This window comes from Crinia signifera, chromosome 19 (assembly GCF_055691185.1).
Source record: "Crinia signifera chromosome 19, ASM5569118v1, whole genome shotgun sequence".
Classification (NCBI taxonomy): domain Eukaryota; kingdom Metazoa; phylum Chordata; class Amphibia; order Anura; family Myobatrachidae; genus Crinia; species Crinia signifera.
This window is the reverse complement of record NC_139226.1, coordinates 57,165,546-57,187,146: the sequence shown is the minus strand read 5'-3', so window position 1 is coordinate 57,187,146 and position 21,601 is coordinate 57,165,546. Positions and strand designations below refer to the sequence as shown.

General features: G+C 43.0%; 1 protein-coding gene across 1 annotated transcript; it reads right to left on the bottom strand.

The window, feature by feature from the left end:
* Positions 1–2,285: 2,285 nt before the first annotated feature.
* GRWD1 (glutamate rich WD repeat containing 1) lies at positions 2,286–13,901 on the bottom strand. The gene is made up of 8 exons (XM_083162616.1): positions 13,764–13,901; positions 13,016–13,240; positions 12,590–12,707; positions 11,381–11,552; positions 10,418–10,631; positions 9,117–9,259; positions 6,879–7,076; positions 2,286–5,270 (listed from the first exon to the last, which is right to left on the bottom strand). The coding sequence occupies exons 1-8, from the start codon at positions 13,852–13,854 to the stop codon at positions 4,953–4,955; spliced, it is 1,479 nt and encodes a 492-aa protein (XP_083018742.1). The 5' UTR covers positions 13,855–13,901; the 3' UTR covers positions 2,286–4,952.
* Positions 13,902–21,601: the final 7,700 nt, after the last annotated feature.

Below are 21,601 nucleotides of genomic sequence, written 5' to 3'. Positions count from 1 at the left end.
CTCCACTGGGGCAGGGACTGATGTGAATATTCAAGTATTCTCTGTAAAGCACTGCGGAATATGTGTGTGCTATATAAGAAACTGTTAATAAATTAGTATTTTTTTTAGATAAGTAAGTTCTATTTGATGGAGTGAGGTATGCATTGTCTACAAATGTCCCTGAAAAGATTCTCCTCTCATTCTACCACTTCTGCTGTATCATCAGCTGAGTCCCAGATAGCGTTATGGGTTCCTCAGTCTCAGCAACTCCTATGCTAGTAGGGACTGACCCCTCTATAATCTGCCCCTTGTGTCAGTCATTTTGGTGGGCTTTTACCTAGTTTATGTAATATATGTGCTGGATGGTTCCCCTGGGGATTGGTAACTCTGTATACATTAGATGCCCAGGAATCAGCATAAGGCTGTATTCAATGCGGCTGTTGCCCAGGTGAATATCCAGCATTTATTACATAAATTATAGCATATATGTGCTAAGTGGTATCAATGAACGCTGCTAATAGGTTCCCTGGAGACCATACTATTCGCCGGCGATAAGCAGCCCACGGATCTGCGATAACACATGGGTCTCAGAACTTATTGACATACCAATCACCTAAAAAAAAAAAAGGCAGTAATCAGAAAGCCCAATGTCCGTTGGTCTTGTATTCTGATATCAGACAGTTTTTTTTCCAAGCAAAAACACATTGCGGCTAATACGATACTTCCCTTCTCATTCTGACCTGAGAGCCACGGTAATACTTCATAAAGAGAGTATGTGAAATATTGCATCAACCACATGTGCACAGTTGGTAAAAGATTCACTACTACATTTGCAGCAAAGTGTTAAGACAAGGTGGAGGAATATTTAATGTAATATTTAAACAAAATTAAATATATTCAGCATAAATGGTACAAATAGGTTCTTGAATTTTGCACCAATTACAACCAGCAAATATCACTTCTAGCCTACTCCTCGAGAGCTACCAACAGTTCACATTTTTCAGACAACCTATCTGCTGCACAGGTGTATTCATTACTGACTGACACAATTTAAAAGATCCACAGGTGAAGCTAATTACTTCACTAGTGATTCTGAGGAGATCTGGAAAATATTAACTGTTGGTAGCTCTCGAGGAATTCAGTTGGCTACCCCAGACTTCTAGCATCTGATTTAATACTACACTATTGGTGGGTTTTATAACCCCCCCCCCCAAAAAAAAAAAATGCCTCAATGCTTTCACTTTTCAAAATGTAAAAACTATTTTTAAAAGTTTCACACATAAGTATTTCTGCTCACGCAAACAATTGTATAGCATGGCTGCCTCTGCAGTATATTTTATGGTGGTAAATGCTGGTATTTGTATAACTTTATGCACTAGACTGTAAATGTTGCACAAAAGACATGCACCCATGTGATCCTGGTATTCGAAATCATAGATTGACACATGATAGACAGTCATATGGTTGACTACTAATGGTTGAAACACAATCGGTTGACAGGGGCATGCTAATTTTTACTAAATTTTCACCCGACATGTGCCGACAGGCAGTATTTCATGCCCTACCATCCACTAGGGTTTGGAGTGAGAATAAAATAGTGGGCCGAGCGCACGGAGCCCAAAGCATGGCAAGCGGATGCGGTGCACTTAGACCAGGGGTGGGGAACCTTTTGGGGTCCGCGGGCCGTTTACATTGAGGCATAATGCCTCGGGGGCCATTTAAAAAAAAAAAAAAAAACTTACAAATCGTCCTGCGGCAGCCGTGCCACACTCCGGCGGCTGCCGCAGGTTACAAATTGCCAGTCTGTGTGGTCTGGGAGTCTCATACAGGGGAAATTTCATGAGAGGTCGGTAGCTCTCGTGAGATTATCCCTGTATGAGACTCGCTGTACTGCCGTCGGGAGGGTGGGCCACAAAAAACGGCTCCAGGGGCCGTCTACGGCCCGTGGGACGGAGATTCCCCACCACTGACTTAGTGTCCATGTCGACATAGATACTCTAAAAACATTAAAAACCTTTTTCATGTCGACCGTATGACTGTCTCATGAGTCAGTCTATGTTTTATACCATAACCTGTGATTCTATGACACAACAGACATGTGATCCATGTACAGGGCACCTGTATGACTGCAGGCACGCTAGTAGTGTTCGCTATTGGCACAGATGAGCATTAGTGATCTATAGGCTGCACACAATGTAGGAGAGGGAATAACACTGCTTCACATACTGATTTTGTACATTATAATGGTAACAAAAAAAAAAATTATATACTCAGTGTGTGCAGTGAAATATAATGGAATACTACAATTTGATGAAAAATATTTAATTGTTAGCACCTGTAGACACTTCACCCATTCAATGGATACCATTAGCTGAAAATGCACATATAAAAAATATAATTTTGTTATTTATACAGCCAGCTAAAGAAAATGACTTTTTCTTGTTTATTACTAGTTAAAGAGAATATTTGAAGTTGCATCAGTCCCTAACCCAGTGACGCTTACGATCTATGGGGGTGATTCAGGTTGGCTCGCAAAATCTCTCTAATGAGCAAAACCATGTGCACTGCAGGTGGGGCACAACAGTTACATTTGTGTGAGTTAGTTTGTTTCTGTGCAGGGTAAATACTGCCTGCTTTATTCTTACACTGCAATTTAGATTTCAGTTTGAACACACCCCACCCAAATGTAATACTCTCTGTGCGTGTTACATCTGCAGTGCACATGGTTTTGTCCATTAGAGAATTTGCGAGCCAACCTGAATTAGGCCCTATATGCCCTACAAACTCACACACAGACATTCTAGGATTACTTTTGTTGGGAGCCAATTCACCTACCAGTATATTTTTGGGTGTGGGAGGAAACCAGAGTACCCGGAGGAAACCCACGCAAGCACGGGGAGAATATACAAACTCCGCACAGTGAGGGCCATGGTGGGAATTGAACCCTTATGGGGCAATGCTGTGAAGCAGTAATGTTATCACTACACTATCTGCTCCTTGTATTATTTCCTCAATTGGGGGAGTTATCCTAGATGACACAAGGAAAGGGGAAAATCTCTCATACCAGTAGGAAAATGTGTGGCTAAAGTATATGCATATGAAGCTGGGATAATGAGTCTTAAGGTCATCTTTTATCAAGCTGTAACTATGATCCTTATGGTTGCATTTTGTTAGAGGTAATTCGGTTTCCTTCCAGTCATTTCCAGGTTTACTTCTGTTTAGAATGTTTAAGAAATAATTTTCTACCTGTGGTACCAATCTGACTTAAACATCAACTGAGGCAGTACGGATGGTGTAATGGTTACTTCCTCACAGCACTGAGGTCATGGGTTCAAATAACACCATGGCCTAACTGTGTGGAGTTTGTATAGTCTCCCCATGCTGCCATGGGTTTTGTCCAGGTAGTCCACAATCAAAAAATATACTAGCCAATTTATTATCCCCTGATATCTAGTGTGTGTACATGTGTTTAGGGCAGACTAGATGTGCCATACGGTTATCGCCCAAGTACCTATATTCTAAATTGAGTTCTGAAGTGTAGGTATTCTATGAGGGCAGTTGGGCACAATTATACCCCTTTCACACTGACAATTTTATCCCGGGTTTTTGCACATGAACGCGCATCAACCCAGGATTCAGCTCAGTGTGAAAGGGTCTTGAAATAATATCCCAGGATGAGCATTCCGGGATTTCTACCCAGGTCATGACCTGGGTAGATTCCGGAATCGACACGGGATGCAGTCAGGGTGAATGGTCCCGGGCACGGGAAAAAGCTGCTAATTGGAGCTTTCTTGGGCTCACAAATGCTGATGTCATCTTTCAGAGCCCTGGAGTCCATTTCTAATGACATGCATATGTATTTGCAGGGATTTCCCAGGCTCAGTGTGAATGGGACTGTCCCGGGTCTGAGTGCAGTGTGAAAGGGTAGTGTCCCGGGAAGCATCCACAAACACATTCCCGTGTATGACCCGGCTGTGTGAATGTGAAAGGTGTATTACATCATAGCCACCAGTAAATGCAGCTATATGCCACCTTTACAGGTTTTGCCACTCGAGGATTTATGCTTAACTTCATCTGTCATTGAAACATGCCCCTCGCACTACTAAATGAATAAAATGTCATGGCAACAATAAATATATTTAAAACAAAACTCATTCACTCCCACTTTTTAGTTTCCTGGCTATGGGATAAACATCTAAAGTAATGTGTTATGGGGCTAAGCACATTCAATAGATAAATCCAAGGGAGTTAAAATTCTTATTAATAAAAAGGGGGATAAATATATCATTTATAAAACTTGTCATACTTTGTATTAGTACACATATTAAACATACTGATAGCCCTTCAGGCACACCCCATGCCAACTGTGTAGCACCCAATTCAGAGTTGCATGCAGTTGTGGGCACTTTTCTTTGGATCGGAAATAAAGAAGACTACTGTCATGGCAACTGCACTGCTGCAGAGATTTTTGAGAACAGCAATCACTAGCCTTGATGCACACTAGCCATATGAAAGTGGGTGGTTTTCTGAATACACATAACTGTAAACTACCCACAATTCTAGCAACATGGCCATGAATCACATATCTTGTTGTTGCACCCCCTCAGCAAATATGAGAGATGCATATGATTGAAGCACAAGTATAGTAGTTGTTTAAACTTGGAATCAGGCCCATTGTGTTTATGAGAAGATCTTTTACAGCCAGACCAGGTATATTTTCAGCCTAAAGTGTGTACGGAAGGTCACAAATACTTCATCTTGAACAATCATCACATTCTAGGTAGAAGTAAGTCCCTAAAACTGACCATGACTTCCGAAGACCGCGTAAAGAAATACAACTCTGTAGCTTTCTATAAACAACCCTCAAAACACAAGATCAGTCTTCTGGAACACTACACCATTAAGAGTCAGCATCAAACATTAACAGAGGACTGCAACATTAGCATGTTCATAGAGGTGGATGAGGAGTAGCCTCACACACTGATGGTACGGAACACATTGAAACCAGATAGTGCTGTGCTTATGACGATCCCAGGACACTGCTGATGCCAGTGTAACTCTTTAATGTCTTGTTCGCCTTGATGAACGAACAGCAGTTGTGGTGGAATCGTTGCCAATGTAGGGTCTTCTGTTTCACCTTCCTGATCTTGATCCCTTTCTACCGCAAGATCCCACTGAGTAATCTGGTCATCCGCACCGGATGCTGCAAATACCCCACTGTCTGTAGGATGCCACTCAACAGATGTTATTGGGGCTGTGTGCTGCTTAAACTTTGCCACACTTACCCCTTTCTGTGGAGAAAAGATAAAACACCGTTTAATAAACCAGATACGCAGAACAAATTAAATTGTAATCGATAACCCATTCCAAAACATATATAAATAAAAATGACACGTGAAAGTTAATCCTGCAGTACACTAGGTTTAAAAATGAATCCATTAAATACTTAGTTTCAAAACCGCAATACAGAATATAAATCATACATGTTGCTATAGACAATACCATATTTTCCTATTTCAGCAAAAAATCTAGTGGAGTAATGCACAAGTTTGTAAGAATAAAGGTTTTCCTTCAAACGAAAATGACTTAAATCTCATGGTAAAGATCTGTACATTTATTTATTTATTAGCAGTTTCTTATATAGCGCACACAGATTCCGCAGCGCTTTGCAGAGAATATTTGACCATTCACATTTACAAACTCCTCTCTCTATTGGCTGGCTAACTACTCACCTCGATGAGGTGAAGTACCCACAGTGACCACTAGAGACCACCTAACAGACCAAATTATTCCACTGTGTACTAAACACGGTCATAACAAAAAGTGAAAGCAATTTTTGCAGGGACACTGATGTTTGACTTGCTGCATATAGAGAGGAAGCTGCGAAGACAGAGAGTGAAGCAGATCGGTGTTTGAGAGTTACGCCCCTTTCACATCACAAATGGTGGGTCACGTCCGGGCTTTGGACAAGGGTCCATCCCGGGAGCAACCCAGCATTTGCGAGATAAAGCACCCTCCAGCAACCTAGCAATAAGCCGAGTCGCTAACTTGACACGGAGGCGGAGCGTCATTGGGGGGCAGGGGGAGGAGGCAGCACTTGAATCAGAGGCTGCCTCCTCCCTACAGTGTCAACAGGACCCGGTTCGCTCATTCCGGGTTACTTTACACTGCCGAGTAACCCAGGTCTGACCAAGGTAACACCCTTCTTTTAACCTGGGTTGAAATGCAGGGTTGGTGGACCCAGGTTTTTCCTGTTGATAGTTTCACACTGCAGTGTCCCGGGTTATTTGTGAGCTTAAAACTATCACATCTCACAGTGAAATGACATTGCAGAATCTTTCATTTTGACAAGCTTGTAACTAGTACTCTAATACTGTACCCTCCATAATATCATGTACCTTTAATAGACTTAAAAGTTTAACAAGAACATTTAAAAAAAATATGGATTTGAAGCAGTGGACACATTGCCCCTGTGCTATGCTTGGGTGATATTGAGGACAAGGAATTGGCCTCCCATCATACACTCACTGCTCCCTACATTTAATTATTCTTTACCATTTTCAAAAGATTGCCGGACCACATTGTGTGACCGAATCATTTCTACAGGAATCGTAACAATCAAGTGTCTGTGGAATTATTTCAGGAGCGCTCTTCTAAGTGTCTGTGGAATTATTTCAGGAGCGCTCTTCTAAGTGTCTAATGACTTGTGCAGCACAGAAATAAGGGAAAGGTTTTATATGCATCTGTCCTTGTCTGCAGTAACAACCACCTGCCCTGTTGTCCATGGGGGAGGACCTACAGTATATAGGGAAGGGGGAGGTGTTATTCTCAATAGCAACCACCTTTGGTACAGGTCTGATAGGTGAATGGGTTACTATGACAGCAAGCATCTTACACACCTGGAACTGCCGCAGGTCCCAGATCTTCAGTACACCATCATCTCCTCCACTGACAATAAATGGCTCATAGCGGTTCCAGCTAATCACATTGACATCACTTTCATGGGCCTGGCTAGCGGTCAGCATACATGCCTTGTTAGGAGCTGCCCGGACGTCCCAAATGCGAACTGAGGCATCAGCTGAGCAGGAAGCAAAGACCTGTGTATATAAAGAAAAAACAATGACATCACCTTGATTTAGCACAATGCTGTCTTTTCAAAGGATTATGAACTGTTTTATGCAGCATAATTTATTGGACGGATATTAATAGGATTATATAAAGCCCACACCCTGTAAGTAAGGCATGTTTCTCCTCATCCCCAATAAAAGGTCAGATTTTGGTTGTGTATTACAATCAAACATAACCTGCCCCTGGCATTAAAAGCTGTAAAATCCAGTCTCTTATGGCCAGTATATTACAATAGGCACACCTATGCCATAACTCAGGGCATCAGATGCAGTCATTTCTGGCACAGTCTAGAAAACGAAAGCAAACCTCTAATACCCCATTCACACCAGCATAATTACCCAGGTTGGGCCCAGAAAATGCCGGGATTTCAACCCTGCGTTGGAGCAGGGTTGTTCCCGGGTTTAACCCGGGGACCTGGCTGGTGTGAATGGGGTAGGGGATACTTACCTCGGTTGCTGGTCCTCGGTGTGCTGTCCGGCCGGGGATCCACACAGGCGGCAGGCACAACTGACGGGACAGGCGGCGGATGAAGATGACGCAGCTCTCTGGCGGCAATGAGGGCACCGGAGAGCTGCGTCATCTTCAACCGCCGGCTGTCCCATCATTTGCGCCTGCCGCCCGTGTGGATCCCTGGCCTGCATGGAGGACAAGCAATCGGGGTGAGTATTCTACACACCTCCTGCCCGCCTCCACCGCCATCCCACCTCCTCCCGGCCTCCTTCCCGCCCCCTTCACACACCAGAAAATGCAGGGACTTTTCTGGTGTGAAAGGTGCCAAACCGGGGAATGACCCGACATGATTCCTGGGTCATATTCCCGGGTGAGTCCCTGCATTTTCTGGTGTGAAAGGGGTATAATTGGCTGTTATGATTTATAGCACTTGTGCATTGAAAAACAATTGAATCACTTTTTTGTGTGCTCCAATAACTCAGTGCCTGAGAGATCTGAACATTTAAAAAGGTTGGCAGCCTTAATATACTATTTGCACATAGACAGGTAGTGGGTAATACTGTATGTGGAACATATAGTTTGACTGGGGCTTTACAGGGGTTAGTTGACAGTAAGTAGCTATTTGCTTATGGCTTAAAAATACACAAATATACTTTGAAATCCACAACGTATTTATTGGTCAAGTCTGTTGGTTTAATCTTAGTAAGTTATGCATGTGACATTTTTGGATGATTTATTTAGTGTGTTGGGATTTCGCTTTTTTTTCATCACTATTTTCAGCTGACCAATCGGACAGTGAGAAATGTTTGACAATGGTGAGTATTTAGCCATAAATTGGCCTGATTCTGAGCCGTACAATATTGCACTGCCATAAGGAAGCGACTGCAATGCCTTGCAGCTAAAACGCTAATACAGTAGGAGCAGTCTGGTGTAATAGACGCTTCCTCCGCACTACTGTGATCTGCTGTGGCGCCTCATGACTCAGCATAAGATCAATTTGCAGGACCATCGATCATTAAGTAACATTCAGGATTTCTGTGTCAAGTCCACAGTTGGGGCCAGCGAATTGGCTTGGGCACTTCTACATAAAGGATGTGATACATCGCAGTTATGAGGAAAGGACCTGGTCACCACCCACTTCCCACCCCTAAACACAGCCTGAAATCCTTAAATATTCTTAAGGTGCCCACGCACTAGAAAGATCTGCAATCTCAAGATGTGCGCATAAAATTAGCCTTGAAATCTTTTGTTCGTCCCAGACAAAAGATTTTAGGCAAGCGCACATCTTCCCCAAAAGATTTCTCTTAAGATCCCATGTGCGTTACTATGGATCTTCTGCTAAATCTTCTGATCTTTCATGCAGCATATAAGATTAGAATATTTAGTAAAAGATCAGCGGGAGAGCCAATCCGATTGAAATCGGACAATTTGCGGTCGATTATCGGTAAAAATTGGCCAATTTTTTTTACGTCGCAAGTCGGCAAAAAAAAATCATTCTAGTGTGTGGGCACCTTTACTGTGCAGTGTTATTCATTATATACACATAAACAATTACTTACCGTGGCTTCAGTAGGAGACCACTGTAGATCCTCCACAGATGCAGTATGACCTGTGAAAGGTCTCTGGTCAATATGCCACGTGCCACCTTCCTTGGGATTCCACAAATGAATGTTCTTGGTACAATCTCCCGTGATTAATTGCCCTGTACAGAAAGTAAGTTTAAGTATGATTCTACAAGTGGTAATAGACTGAGGAAAGTTAAAACCCATTAACAGGTGTGCAGTTCTGGGAAATGAAGAGCGCTAAAAGGTCACACTTGCTTGTATCTCACAGTGAAAGGATTATGCCTCTGGAGAAATCACTAGATTTTAACAATTGCACTCTTTGATTATAATACTCAAATTGTCAATTGAAAATCAAAATGATGCAAGATTTACCATAAATAAATAGCTGTGAGTATTAATAAACATTAGTTTCCTCTGAAACTTGATCCCCACCACCAACTTAGCCAAAACGTCCCATCCAGGATTTTAAGCATGTGGCGGATTGTGTGATAGATAAAAGATGACTGCAGCTCAGCAAGACTCCAGCACAGTTAAGGTGCCCATACACTGAGGCGATTTTTTTGTTCCGATTGCGACCAATCGGCCCGTTAAATTGGACCAAATCGCCGCTCCCTGACATGCAGTCAGGTCCAATGCACGGTTCCATTCCGACCGCCCATTCTGGGACCTCCCTCCAGGCGGCGTGGCGGGCGGGAAGCAGGGACACATGCGATCCATCACAACGGATCGCATGCGTCCCTGCAGCTCGCAGGCTGTCGGGTGTCCAAACACTGCTGCTAGACGTTGCAGCAGTGTATGGGCACCTTTAATGGACACGCCACAATCTTATCACACCAGACAGAGATTATATCCAGATCACTTTGCATATTCTCCAGATCTCTAAAATACTGTATATCGAGTAGGAAATTCCCCATGTGCAAGTGATAAGCACTTAACAAATGACCCAGGGCAAGTAGTCTCAACTATCTAGAGCAGGGCTGGGCAACACCGGCCCTCCAGATGTTAATGAACTACACATCCCAGCATGCCTTGCATCAGTTTCAGCATGGCCACATAGCAAAACTAATGCAAAGCATCCTGGGATGTGTAGTTCATTAACATCTGGAGGGCCGGTGTTGCCCAGCCCTGATCTAGAGGCATAACTAGACTTTTAGTGAAATTAAGAGTTCTTTGTTAGTACAAATGGTTTTACGTCACCCTTCTAGAGAAAGCCATGTATGAAAGTAATTTGACCAGTCATTGTCTGGATTCAAACACATCTTTACAAGCAAGTCACATGGTCTAGCTCCTCCTACCTGCTGTCTTTGGAGACCAGTCCATGGAAAATCCCTCAGTCATGTGACCAGAGAAGGAAAAGACTGGTTTGACTTTAGATTGTTCTTCTTTTAAAAATGCAGCAAGAGTCTGAGTGTCTGAAACTGCTGACAGCTGCTTCTGCAGATCATAGATTTCTACTAGACCCTTTTCTGACCAAACTGCAGCCATCGGTATATCCAACAGTGTAGACACCTTAAAGGGGAAAGAAAAAGCATTTTGAATAATACTACTGTGCACTGGGACAGCTTTTATTCAGTAGGGAATGCCTATCATAGTGTTCCCGCTAGGCTGCCCGATTTTTAAAGGGCAAAATGCGCCCTGCCCCTCTGGCAGCGCCCCACTAAAACAGCCTGCCTCCTACTCTTATGGTGATACCGGGGAAGCCCGGCAGCACAGTATATAGCCCCTTCAGTGACGTCGGTGGCCGGGCCCGCCCCTTTTCATCATGGCGCCCCTTTGACGCTGCCCCCGTGCAGCGGCACCCTGCCCGCCCCTGTTCCTAGAAGGAACACTATATCAAGCTGGCCTAAGTACAAGTAAACAACCTTTTCTCTATGACTTTCAGTTTTCTCAATAAAGTTGGTTTTAACACAAGCTTCCACCAGGTACAAAATGCTCCACTGCTGGAATTTCCACATTGCAACCATTGGGGAAGGGGGCTATGGCGACTGCCTAATGTCACGCACAGCCGATTCGATCCACAAAATGGCTGGCCAGCACCTGGTTTTGCAGATGGGATGTGCAGCCAGGGGTCTACCAATGATATGCATGCACTTCAATGCAACGCAGGGATGGACCCCGTGTGCAGCTCTCCACCTGCAGCCTAAAACTGGCAGCTGAAGTTTCGCAAAATTACAAATGATCCTGAATCAGCCCCATAGCTATGTATTGATAAAGCCTTGTTAAAAGGATAGCAGCGCATAAAGTCCAGTTTTATGTACCCTGATGCGGTTAATTCCCCCATAGTGTGGAACCATAGCCAGCTCTAATTGTGGTTTCTTCTCTTCGTCCTCCTCTTCATCATCATCATCACTATCACTGCTGTCAGAATTCGATTCATTCTTTTTTTCTTTGGTGGTCCGGTGCAAGTTGTGCATCTTCATCACTAGCATTCTGGAATACAGAGAATGGTCTTTAATATATGGCACTTCTAATTTGCAACAGTGCTATATTCATCTGCAGCAAAACACAACCAACCCAACAGGATATAAATTACAAAGTATGAAAAACTCACTGACTAATCAGACATTATCAGCAATTCACACAATCATGCTGCAGATATAGAAGGGAGAGAGCGGACTGGAAATAGAGAGACTAGGGGGCCAGATGATCAAGTTCAAAAAGGGATAAAATGGAGAGTGATAATCAGCTCCATCTCTAATTTTTTCAAACCCAGCCTGTGACATGGCAGTTAGGAGCTGGTTGCTTATTCTCATTTTATCACTTTTTGAAGCCGAAGCTGGTCTCTAATGGTGAACATACACTAGGGCGATATTGCATACATACTTTCAATTTCCACCGCATCTGTGTGTTAAATCAAAGGATTGTATGCAGGTCGAAAGGGTCACTTGACAACAGCCGCCCAGTGTTTTCAATTGTTTCTTCTGTTGACTCCCACCATCCGCCAGCCCTCCTGCACAGCACCAAGGCCTGTCACCATTCCTCTTCCGGCACCCGATGTGGCATCACAGATAGCATGCGACATCGGGTGCTGGAAAAAAGCACTTTGAGCACCATAAGATGCGATCGGATGCAATGGGACATCGTATTGTGATGTCGCATCGCAGCCGATCGCCCTACTGTATTGGCACCATACATTTTTGGTGTGGCTCATAAGGATGGCATATCCGGTGAAGCCATGCCGCTTGCAGCAAGGACATGCACATTTACCAGACACCACAGCCTATCAGGGTGACCCCCTCCCCTCAATTTTTCTGGACCTGTCTCTGGGATGTATCAGAGCCAATGTCACTGCATGTGTTTGCTAATATATTCCCCCCATAATTATGCATTGCTCCAATAAGGATTCATCAGGACAAATGGGTGAATAGAAATGAATATGCCCCTAAACATTACATGTTTTACTAACAAGGCACAGGAGTCTCTTCATAATGAATAGGAATATACAGTATGTAGGATATTTATATTACCTATTGCCTAGAGCAGTGTCTGCCTGAGTCCCAGCACAAAGAAATATAGTCAGAGGGTAATCTGAACGATTGTCTCCTAAACTATCCAAAATGACATCAAAACTTAGGCATGGAGCCCCTGAAACCAGAGAGAGACAGACAATGAGTTAGTGGGCAGATAATTACATAAAGTGGGAGAGATAAAAGCTGGGGCATAAAGAAGCCCCAGACCCACACATGGGTCCTCAAACTGCGGCCCTCCAGATGTTGTGAAACTACAAATCCCAGCATGCCTTGCCACAGTTTTGCTATAAGGGAGTGTTAAAACTGTGACAAGGCATGCTGGGATTTGTTGTTTCACAACATCTGGAGGGCCGCAGTTTGAGGACCCATGCGGCACATTCGTATATGTAGCTTTTCCTCCCTGGACCCATCTGCACATATCACCTGTCTGTGCTTGGTGATAGAGAACATAAGCATCCTGGTCCATCACAAGCTCCTCGCCATCCTGCAACTTCTCCACGCCGGGAAGATACACTCTCTGGGAAGCCTTGTCTTTTCCTTCCTCTTCCTCCATATCCTCGTCCTCATCCTCACTCTCCTCGCTCTCTGTCCCCTCCATATCGTTCTCGTCCTCCTCCTCAGCTTTTCTCCATGTGGGTTCCCCTGTGCCTGACATTTTGGAAAAGGTAAAACGTCACTTCCGGCGGCTTCAGCTTGCGGAAGACACGGTATCTTTCGCTGCCAGTATGAGGCTTGTTTTTTTTTTATTGAACAACAAGCTTTATTAGCACAGCAGCAGTACCTAACTGACATGTCACTCGCGATTTACTTCATTTCCAGTGTCTGTAATAATTATATAATCCGAATAGAAAGTGCACGCATTTCTTTCCTCCATTGTTAGTGCCCTCCATTGTTAGTGCGTGCGGCTTTCTTTCCTCCATTGTTAGTGCGGCTAGTATTAGCCCATGTAAATACTTGTTTAGATGATTGGGCAAAGTTACCCAGCCTGAGTGAGAAGTATGCATTACCCAAGGTTAATTTGTACTGTATGTTGCTATAGCTCGGGCTCTGCAAGATGTCACTTTCAAGTAAATCTACTGTATTTGGAGTTGATATACTGTACAATTACCGCAAAAATAGTATATGCACAAAGTACAGTAACTATAGGATATATAAAATCAGGATTGCCTACTTTCTGGCTGCCCCAGGCTCCGGGAGAGGGCAGCCAATTCAGTGAGGCGGGGCGGCCAGCGGATCATCCAGAGTGGGGACATGGTCAGCATGATTGCGTCCTCGTGGTTACGCCCCCCTTCCCTCCCCCCACCGTGCAATGTCGCTATGGCATTCCACAGTGGGGGGCAGGGCTACAAAGACGCGATTCGCTCCCACGGACCCCCCCTGCCGATAATGTCGATAATGGCCCCTTTAATCCCTTGGACCTGGACTGGTGCACTGCACCGTCTGCGCCGGAGGTAGTCCCACCCATACATCTGTAGAAAGACGGGGGGGGGGGGGGGGGGGGGGGGGGGGGGGGTGTGGTGTGGGTGGGTGGGTGGTGGTGGTGGTGATACACTGCGCTCACTTATGTGTCGGTGTGTTCTCTAGGCGCTGCCAAGCTTTTAAGGGTTTCCCGGTCCCTTATAGATTAGAAATACTTGTTTGGTTAGACTTTGGCGCTGCCTATGTACTCCCTTACTGGGTGGGTTGGATTGTTTCCTGTGTGGTCCGTGTTTGGTTTGTGGTGTAGAATTAGGTAGAAATGAAGAGATAGAAAAAATAGAGTCTATGTAAATAAATGTATTTATTTCTATTATACAATTTGCTGTGTGGTGAGGGTTAAAATGTTTAAATTGCTTGGGGGGGTTTAGGTGTATCAGAAACACCAAGTAAATTTACCCCCCAAGCAATTTAAACATTTTAACCCTCACCACACAGCAAATTGCATAATAGAAATAAATACATTTATTTACATAGACTCTATTTTTTCTATCTCTTCATTTCTACCTAATTCTACACCACAAACCAAACACGGACCACACAGGAAACAATCCAACCCACCCAGTAAGGGAGTACATTAGGCAGCGCCAAAGCCTAACCAAACAAGTATTTCCACCCCTACATTTGTCTGTCTATGGCCCGATACGGCGCTGTGTCCGTCCATCTGTGCCCTCCCCCAAACTGTTCATCCATGATCCTATATTCTACTCTCTCCCTGACACTTTCTCTCTCTCTGCTTCCCTATAACGTTCTCTCTCTTTCTACCTACCTTACACCCTCCCTCCATGGGCCAGATGTACTAAGCTTCAAAAGTGACAAAATGGAGAGTGATAAACCACCAGCCAATCAGCTCTTTCCAGCCATACTACAGGCTGTATTTTAAAAATGATAGGTAAGAGCTGATTGGTTGGTGGTTTATCACTCTCCATTTTATTACTTTTCAAGGCTTAGTACATCTCTCCCATGACTCTCTCTCTTTCTTGATGCCCTCTTTCTCTTTCTGTTCCTCTCTCATGCTCTCTATCTCACTCCCACTTGCACCCATTTCCTATCTCTTTCACTCCTCCCCCATCTCTCTATGACACCTGTAGATTTGTATAGTAGCAGGACTACCTGTAGGTGTACCAAACACCAATTAAGCCTACAATATTCATACCCCCACCTATAGATTTGTTTCGCAACCCACCCCCATCCAAGCAATTTATCAATTTGAATCAGAACTGATTTTTAATCCTACTTTAATTTCTTGATTGTATTTCTATGTAGTACACCTATATTTTTTTCACGATTTATTGAGTAAATTGTACACTTTAACATGACACATCTTCATCTCAGTCTTATTCTTCAACTTCTTACACTCATAACATTTAAACAAACACAGGCAGTGCTCATGCCCATCAACCAAACATTATCAATCCACCCGTTGATGCTTGCGATGGCTGGATCGGTGGATTGGCCCAGCGGGTATAAGGAAGAGTTTGGCCGATTGCACCCATTCCCAGTGGTGCATTGCGGTCCGGGTAGCATGCATCACATCATGACGCCACGGGGCCGGGTCAGCGAACCTGCTCCCGCACTCAGAGGCTGCCCCACTGTTTGGTAGAGACGCCCGGTGCATGCACTTTACAGATCTCCATAAGTCAGAGACTTCTGAAGCATGTCTGTAGTGGGAGCGATGAGGGGAGCGGCAGTGGCAGGAAGCGGTGAATTTTTAATTAACGCCCACTCAGCACCTGTAATTACATTCCCTAGAAACTGTAACATTGAAAGTATAGAAATGGATGTGTGACCACGCCCCCTTTCCCATGGTCATGCCCCCTTTCTCATTTTGTAACAATTTCTGACCTTCAGATGTTGGAGGGTATATCATAGGTGCTAAATCTCAGGAGTGGATGTGGAATTAATCAACACACACAAGCAATCGGGAGCAGTGTGTTTCAAACAACAACAACAACACCACACCTGATTTCATTGCTGTCATTGAGTATCAATGCAAACACATTCTAACATTATGGTGGCGGCTTTAACAAATTACAATCTTAGGTCTTTGGCACAGCATAAGATAAAATTTAACAGCAATTTTGGAAAAAAAAACCCAAGGTTTTCCCGGGCAATGCCGTGTCAGCTAGTGTCCATTATTTAAAAGTTACTAGCAAATCACAGCTGGTAAAAGTATTGCCCCCCAGAACGTCATCATTCTGAGCCCGGTTCCGAGCAGCGCTCAGAGATTCCCGCCTGCCTCAGGTCCGTCCGCGTGGTCAGAACGTCATCTCCCGGCGCCGGATTTCGCGAGGCTTTAAAAGCGGCTGCCGCGCCCGCCATCTTCACTCCAGTCAAGTAGTGGGTTGGGAGAGGGTGTGTTGGTGCTGCTGCTGGGGCTTAAACTTGAGCTTGACCTTGAACACAATATTTTTTATTCGCTGGGGCTGTCTCTCAGTGCTGCTGTGTAGTCTAACTGTGTACTTGTAGTACTACTGTCTCCTCTGTGCGGTCTATCTCTGGTGTGCTGTTCTGTAATTATTTTATTCGCTGGTGCTGTCTCCCTCAGTGCTGCTGTATACTCTGTTCTCCTCTCTGCTTAGGGTGGGCTCTCCCTAGCAAGGAGGACAGTCTAACTGTGTACTTGTAGTACTACTGTCTCCTCTATAGTCTACTGGTGCTGCCTGCACTGAATCTGTCAGTATTATTTAGTTACTCAGTCCACTGTTGCCACTGGCAGTGCTATTGCCTACCTAGTGTACCTACCTAGTACATACTAGGCTGCTATATATAATTTAATTAAAAAATAATACCTGTGCTCACTGCTGCGTGGAACTGTAAAAAATAATTCCATGCTGCTGGTGCACTGACGTGTGCCACTGCCAAGCAGTACCTAATAATAAAATTAATTATTATAAATTCTGCTGGTGCACTGCATAAAGCTACTGGTGGTGTGTAACTACCTTTTGTGTTGACCACTGGCAGTGCTACTGCCTACCTACCTAGTAGTTTATTTTCTCTACCTACTAGGCTGCTATATTATTAATACTTAATTAATTGAATTATATATAGTCCACTGGTGCTGCCTGCACTGAATACTGTGAATAGAGGTTGCCAGTATTATTTACTCAGTCCACTGTTGCCACTGGCAGTGTTACTGCCTAAGTGTACCTACCTAGTACATACTAGGCTGCTATATATAATTTAATTAAAAAATAATACTTGTGCTACGTGGGACTGTAAAAAATAATTCCATGCTGCTTGTGCACTGACGTGTGCCACTGAGTGCCACTGCCAAGCAGTACCTAATAATAAAATTAATTATTATAAATTCTGCTGGTGCACATACTAGTATTGCTGACATATCTACCTGTCTTGTGCCTAGTACTGCCTTATCTACCTGTCTGGTGCCTAATACTGCCGTATCTACCTGTCTGGTCTGGGGCCCACTGCCTAATACTGCCGTAACTACCTGTCTGGTCTGGGGCCCACTGCCTAATACTGCCGTATCTATCTGTCTGATCTGGGGCCCACTGCCTAGTACTGCCTTATCTACCTGTCTTGTGTCTAGTACTGCCGTATTTACCTGCCTGGTGCCTAGTACTGCCGTATCTACTGCTGCAGTGCCACTCTTACATGAGCCATGTGTTTGTGCCGCACACTTGTGTGGCTTAGCATAGTTATCCAGCTACCTCGGTGCAACCTTTTGCCCTAAAAACAATATTGTGAGGTGTTCAGAATAGACTGGAAATGAGTGGAAATGAATGTTATTGAGGTTAATAATAGTGTAGGGGCAAAAAAAAATAATTCTTCGATTTTAGCAGTTTTTATGCTTTTTTAACAAAAAAATCAGAACCCAAAAAATCCAAACACAAAACACTTAGGAGGTGTTTTGCCAAAACCCATCAGAACCCAAAACCCGAAAAGTGGCCGGTGCACATCCCTAGTAAATACTGGCTGCTTTATTATTATACTGCAATTTAGATTTCAGTTTCAACACACCCCACCCACTCTCTCTGCACATGTTACATTTGTCCCACCTGCAGTGCACATGGTTTTGCCCATTTTGAGAACAAATTTGTACTGCGATCAGATCTGAATAAGGGCCACTATGTATATGCTCTTACTCTTTGTCACAGCACCAGGGATCGCCTCATGCCTTTGCTCTCTGAATGACAGATTTACTATACTCCAATCATAGGTTCATTGGTGATCAAAACTTGTACATCTATTAGAACTCATGTAAATATTCATAAGGCTTTTATTATATTTCTGACAAGATCTGTTAACACTGAATTCATCAACAAATGTCACCTTAGCAATAAATATTTTTTTCTGTAAAGATCTAACTTTCTTCTTATCTCCTTATTTTACAATTCATCACTTAGAATTCTACATAACCTCTGGTGGTTTAGAATCTGAGTTTTCCTCTATATCTGATGTCCTTGAAGCCTCAAGTAGCATTCACTTTTTTCTTTGTTCCTCATTTATTTAGAGAAAAAAGTTTTACATTCATCTACAAAAAAAAAAAGGATTATGTTCTCATGTTGTTTTGTTTAACCTGTTATTGTCTATCTGCATAGATCTAGGGCAGGCAAGATTGTGCTCGATACCTTAAATGCTGTGTGTGCATGCGCGGGTGCATTTCTGCGCATGTGCAGACACAGGGTCCGTGCACCCACGGCAAACTTTTGTTTCGCCGGGTGCACGCACCCTACATGCCGAGGGGGAGGGGCGGAGAAGGGCGGGGGGGGGGGGGCAGCCTCATTAGCATATGGGAATGCCCAGAACACTGGGCATTCCCAGGCTAATGAGGCCGTGACAGACATGCAGGGGGCGGTCGTTTCCACTGACCCAGCATACAATTTTGACTATATAGTCAAAATCGCATCGGGATCGCATGCAGATCGCACAAGTTTTTTAACCTTGTGATCCCGATATGCATTCCCGCACAGCACAAAGCGAAGCCAGATAGACAGGACTGCATTGACTATATAGATCTGTACTATATAGTCAAAATTGCATGCATATCTCATGGCTTGCCGTGCGATTCGATCCCAATGCGATCCAAGGCCATTTACATATGAATTGCGCTACTCAATTAATACCAGCAAGCTTGCTATCATCAAGAGATGAACTTTTAATAATAATGTGTATATATTAGGTATTTTTTTTCTTTCTTTTCTTTTTATGGCTTTTATTATTAATTTATTATTTACTATTTACCCTATTAATTTCAAATTATTTTCAGTTAATTTGTGGCATTAATAAATTGGCTTTATTATAACCATGTCCTGCTGTACAACTAAGCGCCCCATGTATTTCCAGTATTTGCATTGAAGTTTTTGAGGTCGGCAATCCTCTGTTGTGGTGGCTGCTGTGTTGTACACTACACATTAGCATTCCCTAGCGCTGGAGACATGTTCTAGAAATTCTAGCAGGATAACTAGTTTGGGATTGAAGGAAGAGGAAGTCACCTGGTACCCTGAGTACAGCTGGACTATGAAGCAACTGATCTCTGGATCCAAAAATTTTTATTGCATTTGTCACTCTCCCATTCCCATTTTCTGGAATTGAACTTAATTCTTTCACCCAGATAACAAAGGCATAAAGCATACCTTAAGAATGTTGGATCACTGCTGCTGTAATTTGAACACGTTAGTTTTGTGGTGGAGCTTATTCAGCTGGGACACCTAGAGTGAAAGTAGACTGGTGGGTGTCGGGGAATATTTTAGAGCTGTATCTATGGATTGACCTGTCATCAATAGTTTATGTTATTTTTTATTTTAAGATTTGTTTGTTCAGGGCAGTTTCCAGTACTTTGACATCAGGAACTAAACATGATAAAGTTGTTAAAGAGAATCAAGATCCAGATGTTTCCAAGAATTAAGGATGGATTGTGTCAAGTTTATTGAAAACCCTAAAAAAAAAAAAAAAAAAAAAAAAAAAAACAGATATGCACCACCATATATCAAATACACATTTTCTACTTACACTCATTCTACATGTAGACAACATTTAGGAAAATGTATCCCTAAAACTATATATTTTTTAAAGTAACAATTACTTATATGATTTTATTTTTATCAGTTATTATATTTTGCAGAACTTTAAATAGACTATTTCAACATTCACATCAGTCCCCGCCCCAGTGGAGCTTACAATCTATATTCCCTACCACATGTACATGCACACACATTCATTCTAGGGATAATTTTGTTGGGAACCAATTAACCTACCAGAATATTTTTATACTGTGGGAGGAAACCGGAGTACCCTGAGGAAAGCCATGCAAGCACAGGGAGAATATGCATAATGGCCCAGCTCCTCCCACTGCTTACCCCTTTTTCACTTCCTCTGGCTGGCACTGCACCGAGTCCCCACCGCCGCCTCCAATATTGCCGGGTACACACATTGCATAGTATGATTCATCTAGATGTAATTTTATACTGTTCTGCACTGATAGGTTTAAAATGAACAATCCTCTCTTTTGAGTTATCAGGAGGAGAGATACTGCTTTCCTTTCCAATTAGGGCACACAGTGCCTATCAGGTATAATGTTAGTCTACCATGCAGGTCACAGTACTAATGGCAGACATTCTCACAGTCATCTATTGTAATGGACTTGCAGATTCATTGCTAAACGTCTTTAGCGCTCTGGGTGATGATCTATCTCCCTTGATAGCCCTACTAACTCCATACATAATAAGATAACTAGTAACTATCAATTTTATAAATTCTCTACTTCTACCTTTAGGAAGAACATTAAAATAGCTAATTACATGAAGAATGAATCATAATTCACAGCTTTCTGACTATTTTCTTGGCAGCCATATAGCTAAGTTTTAAATGATTAAACTAGATAAATATAATATATTGCAATTACAGAGTCTCAGTATTAAACAGCATTTATCTGGTCTCTAGTATTCTCAGTAATTGATGAATTGGCCTCGATGCTGTGTTCCCTATTATGTTGCATCGGACGTAATTGTCTCTTACCTCTGAAAAAAGAACATTCAATTTCCTGCTTAAAAAGGAAACTGTTTATACTGAAGTGTTGAATTTATTAGTATGCAAAATTATATAATAACAGTCATGAAATCATATGACAGTTAAAAGAGATCATTTGAAATTGTCAGTAAAATAAAGTAAAACAACATTTTAACAAATGCTGCATTTATCAGGTAGCATTATTATCATGTCTTGTAAAGAGTTTTTGTTTTCACACTATGGGTGGTATTCAATTTTTTCCAGACCATTGGAGGCTGTCAGGTCCGACTTAAAAAAAGTTGGATCTGACAGCCTTCAATGCTGTGGTTAAACGACAGCATTGAATAGGTAAGTGGCGATATTTCTCCTGTTGGGAAAAATCTGTTTTGTTGGAAACGGATGCTGTTTTCACATAACAACGGACCTTCCTATACTCCACAGTCAGTACATTAAATTTCGACTATGGAGTTACTGTCGGATCAGATGACAATGGCCTATTATTCCGAGTCGGAATCCGATGACTCCACAGTGGGGGGGTGGCGCCAATGCGGCGCGGTGGGGGGT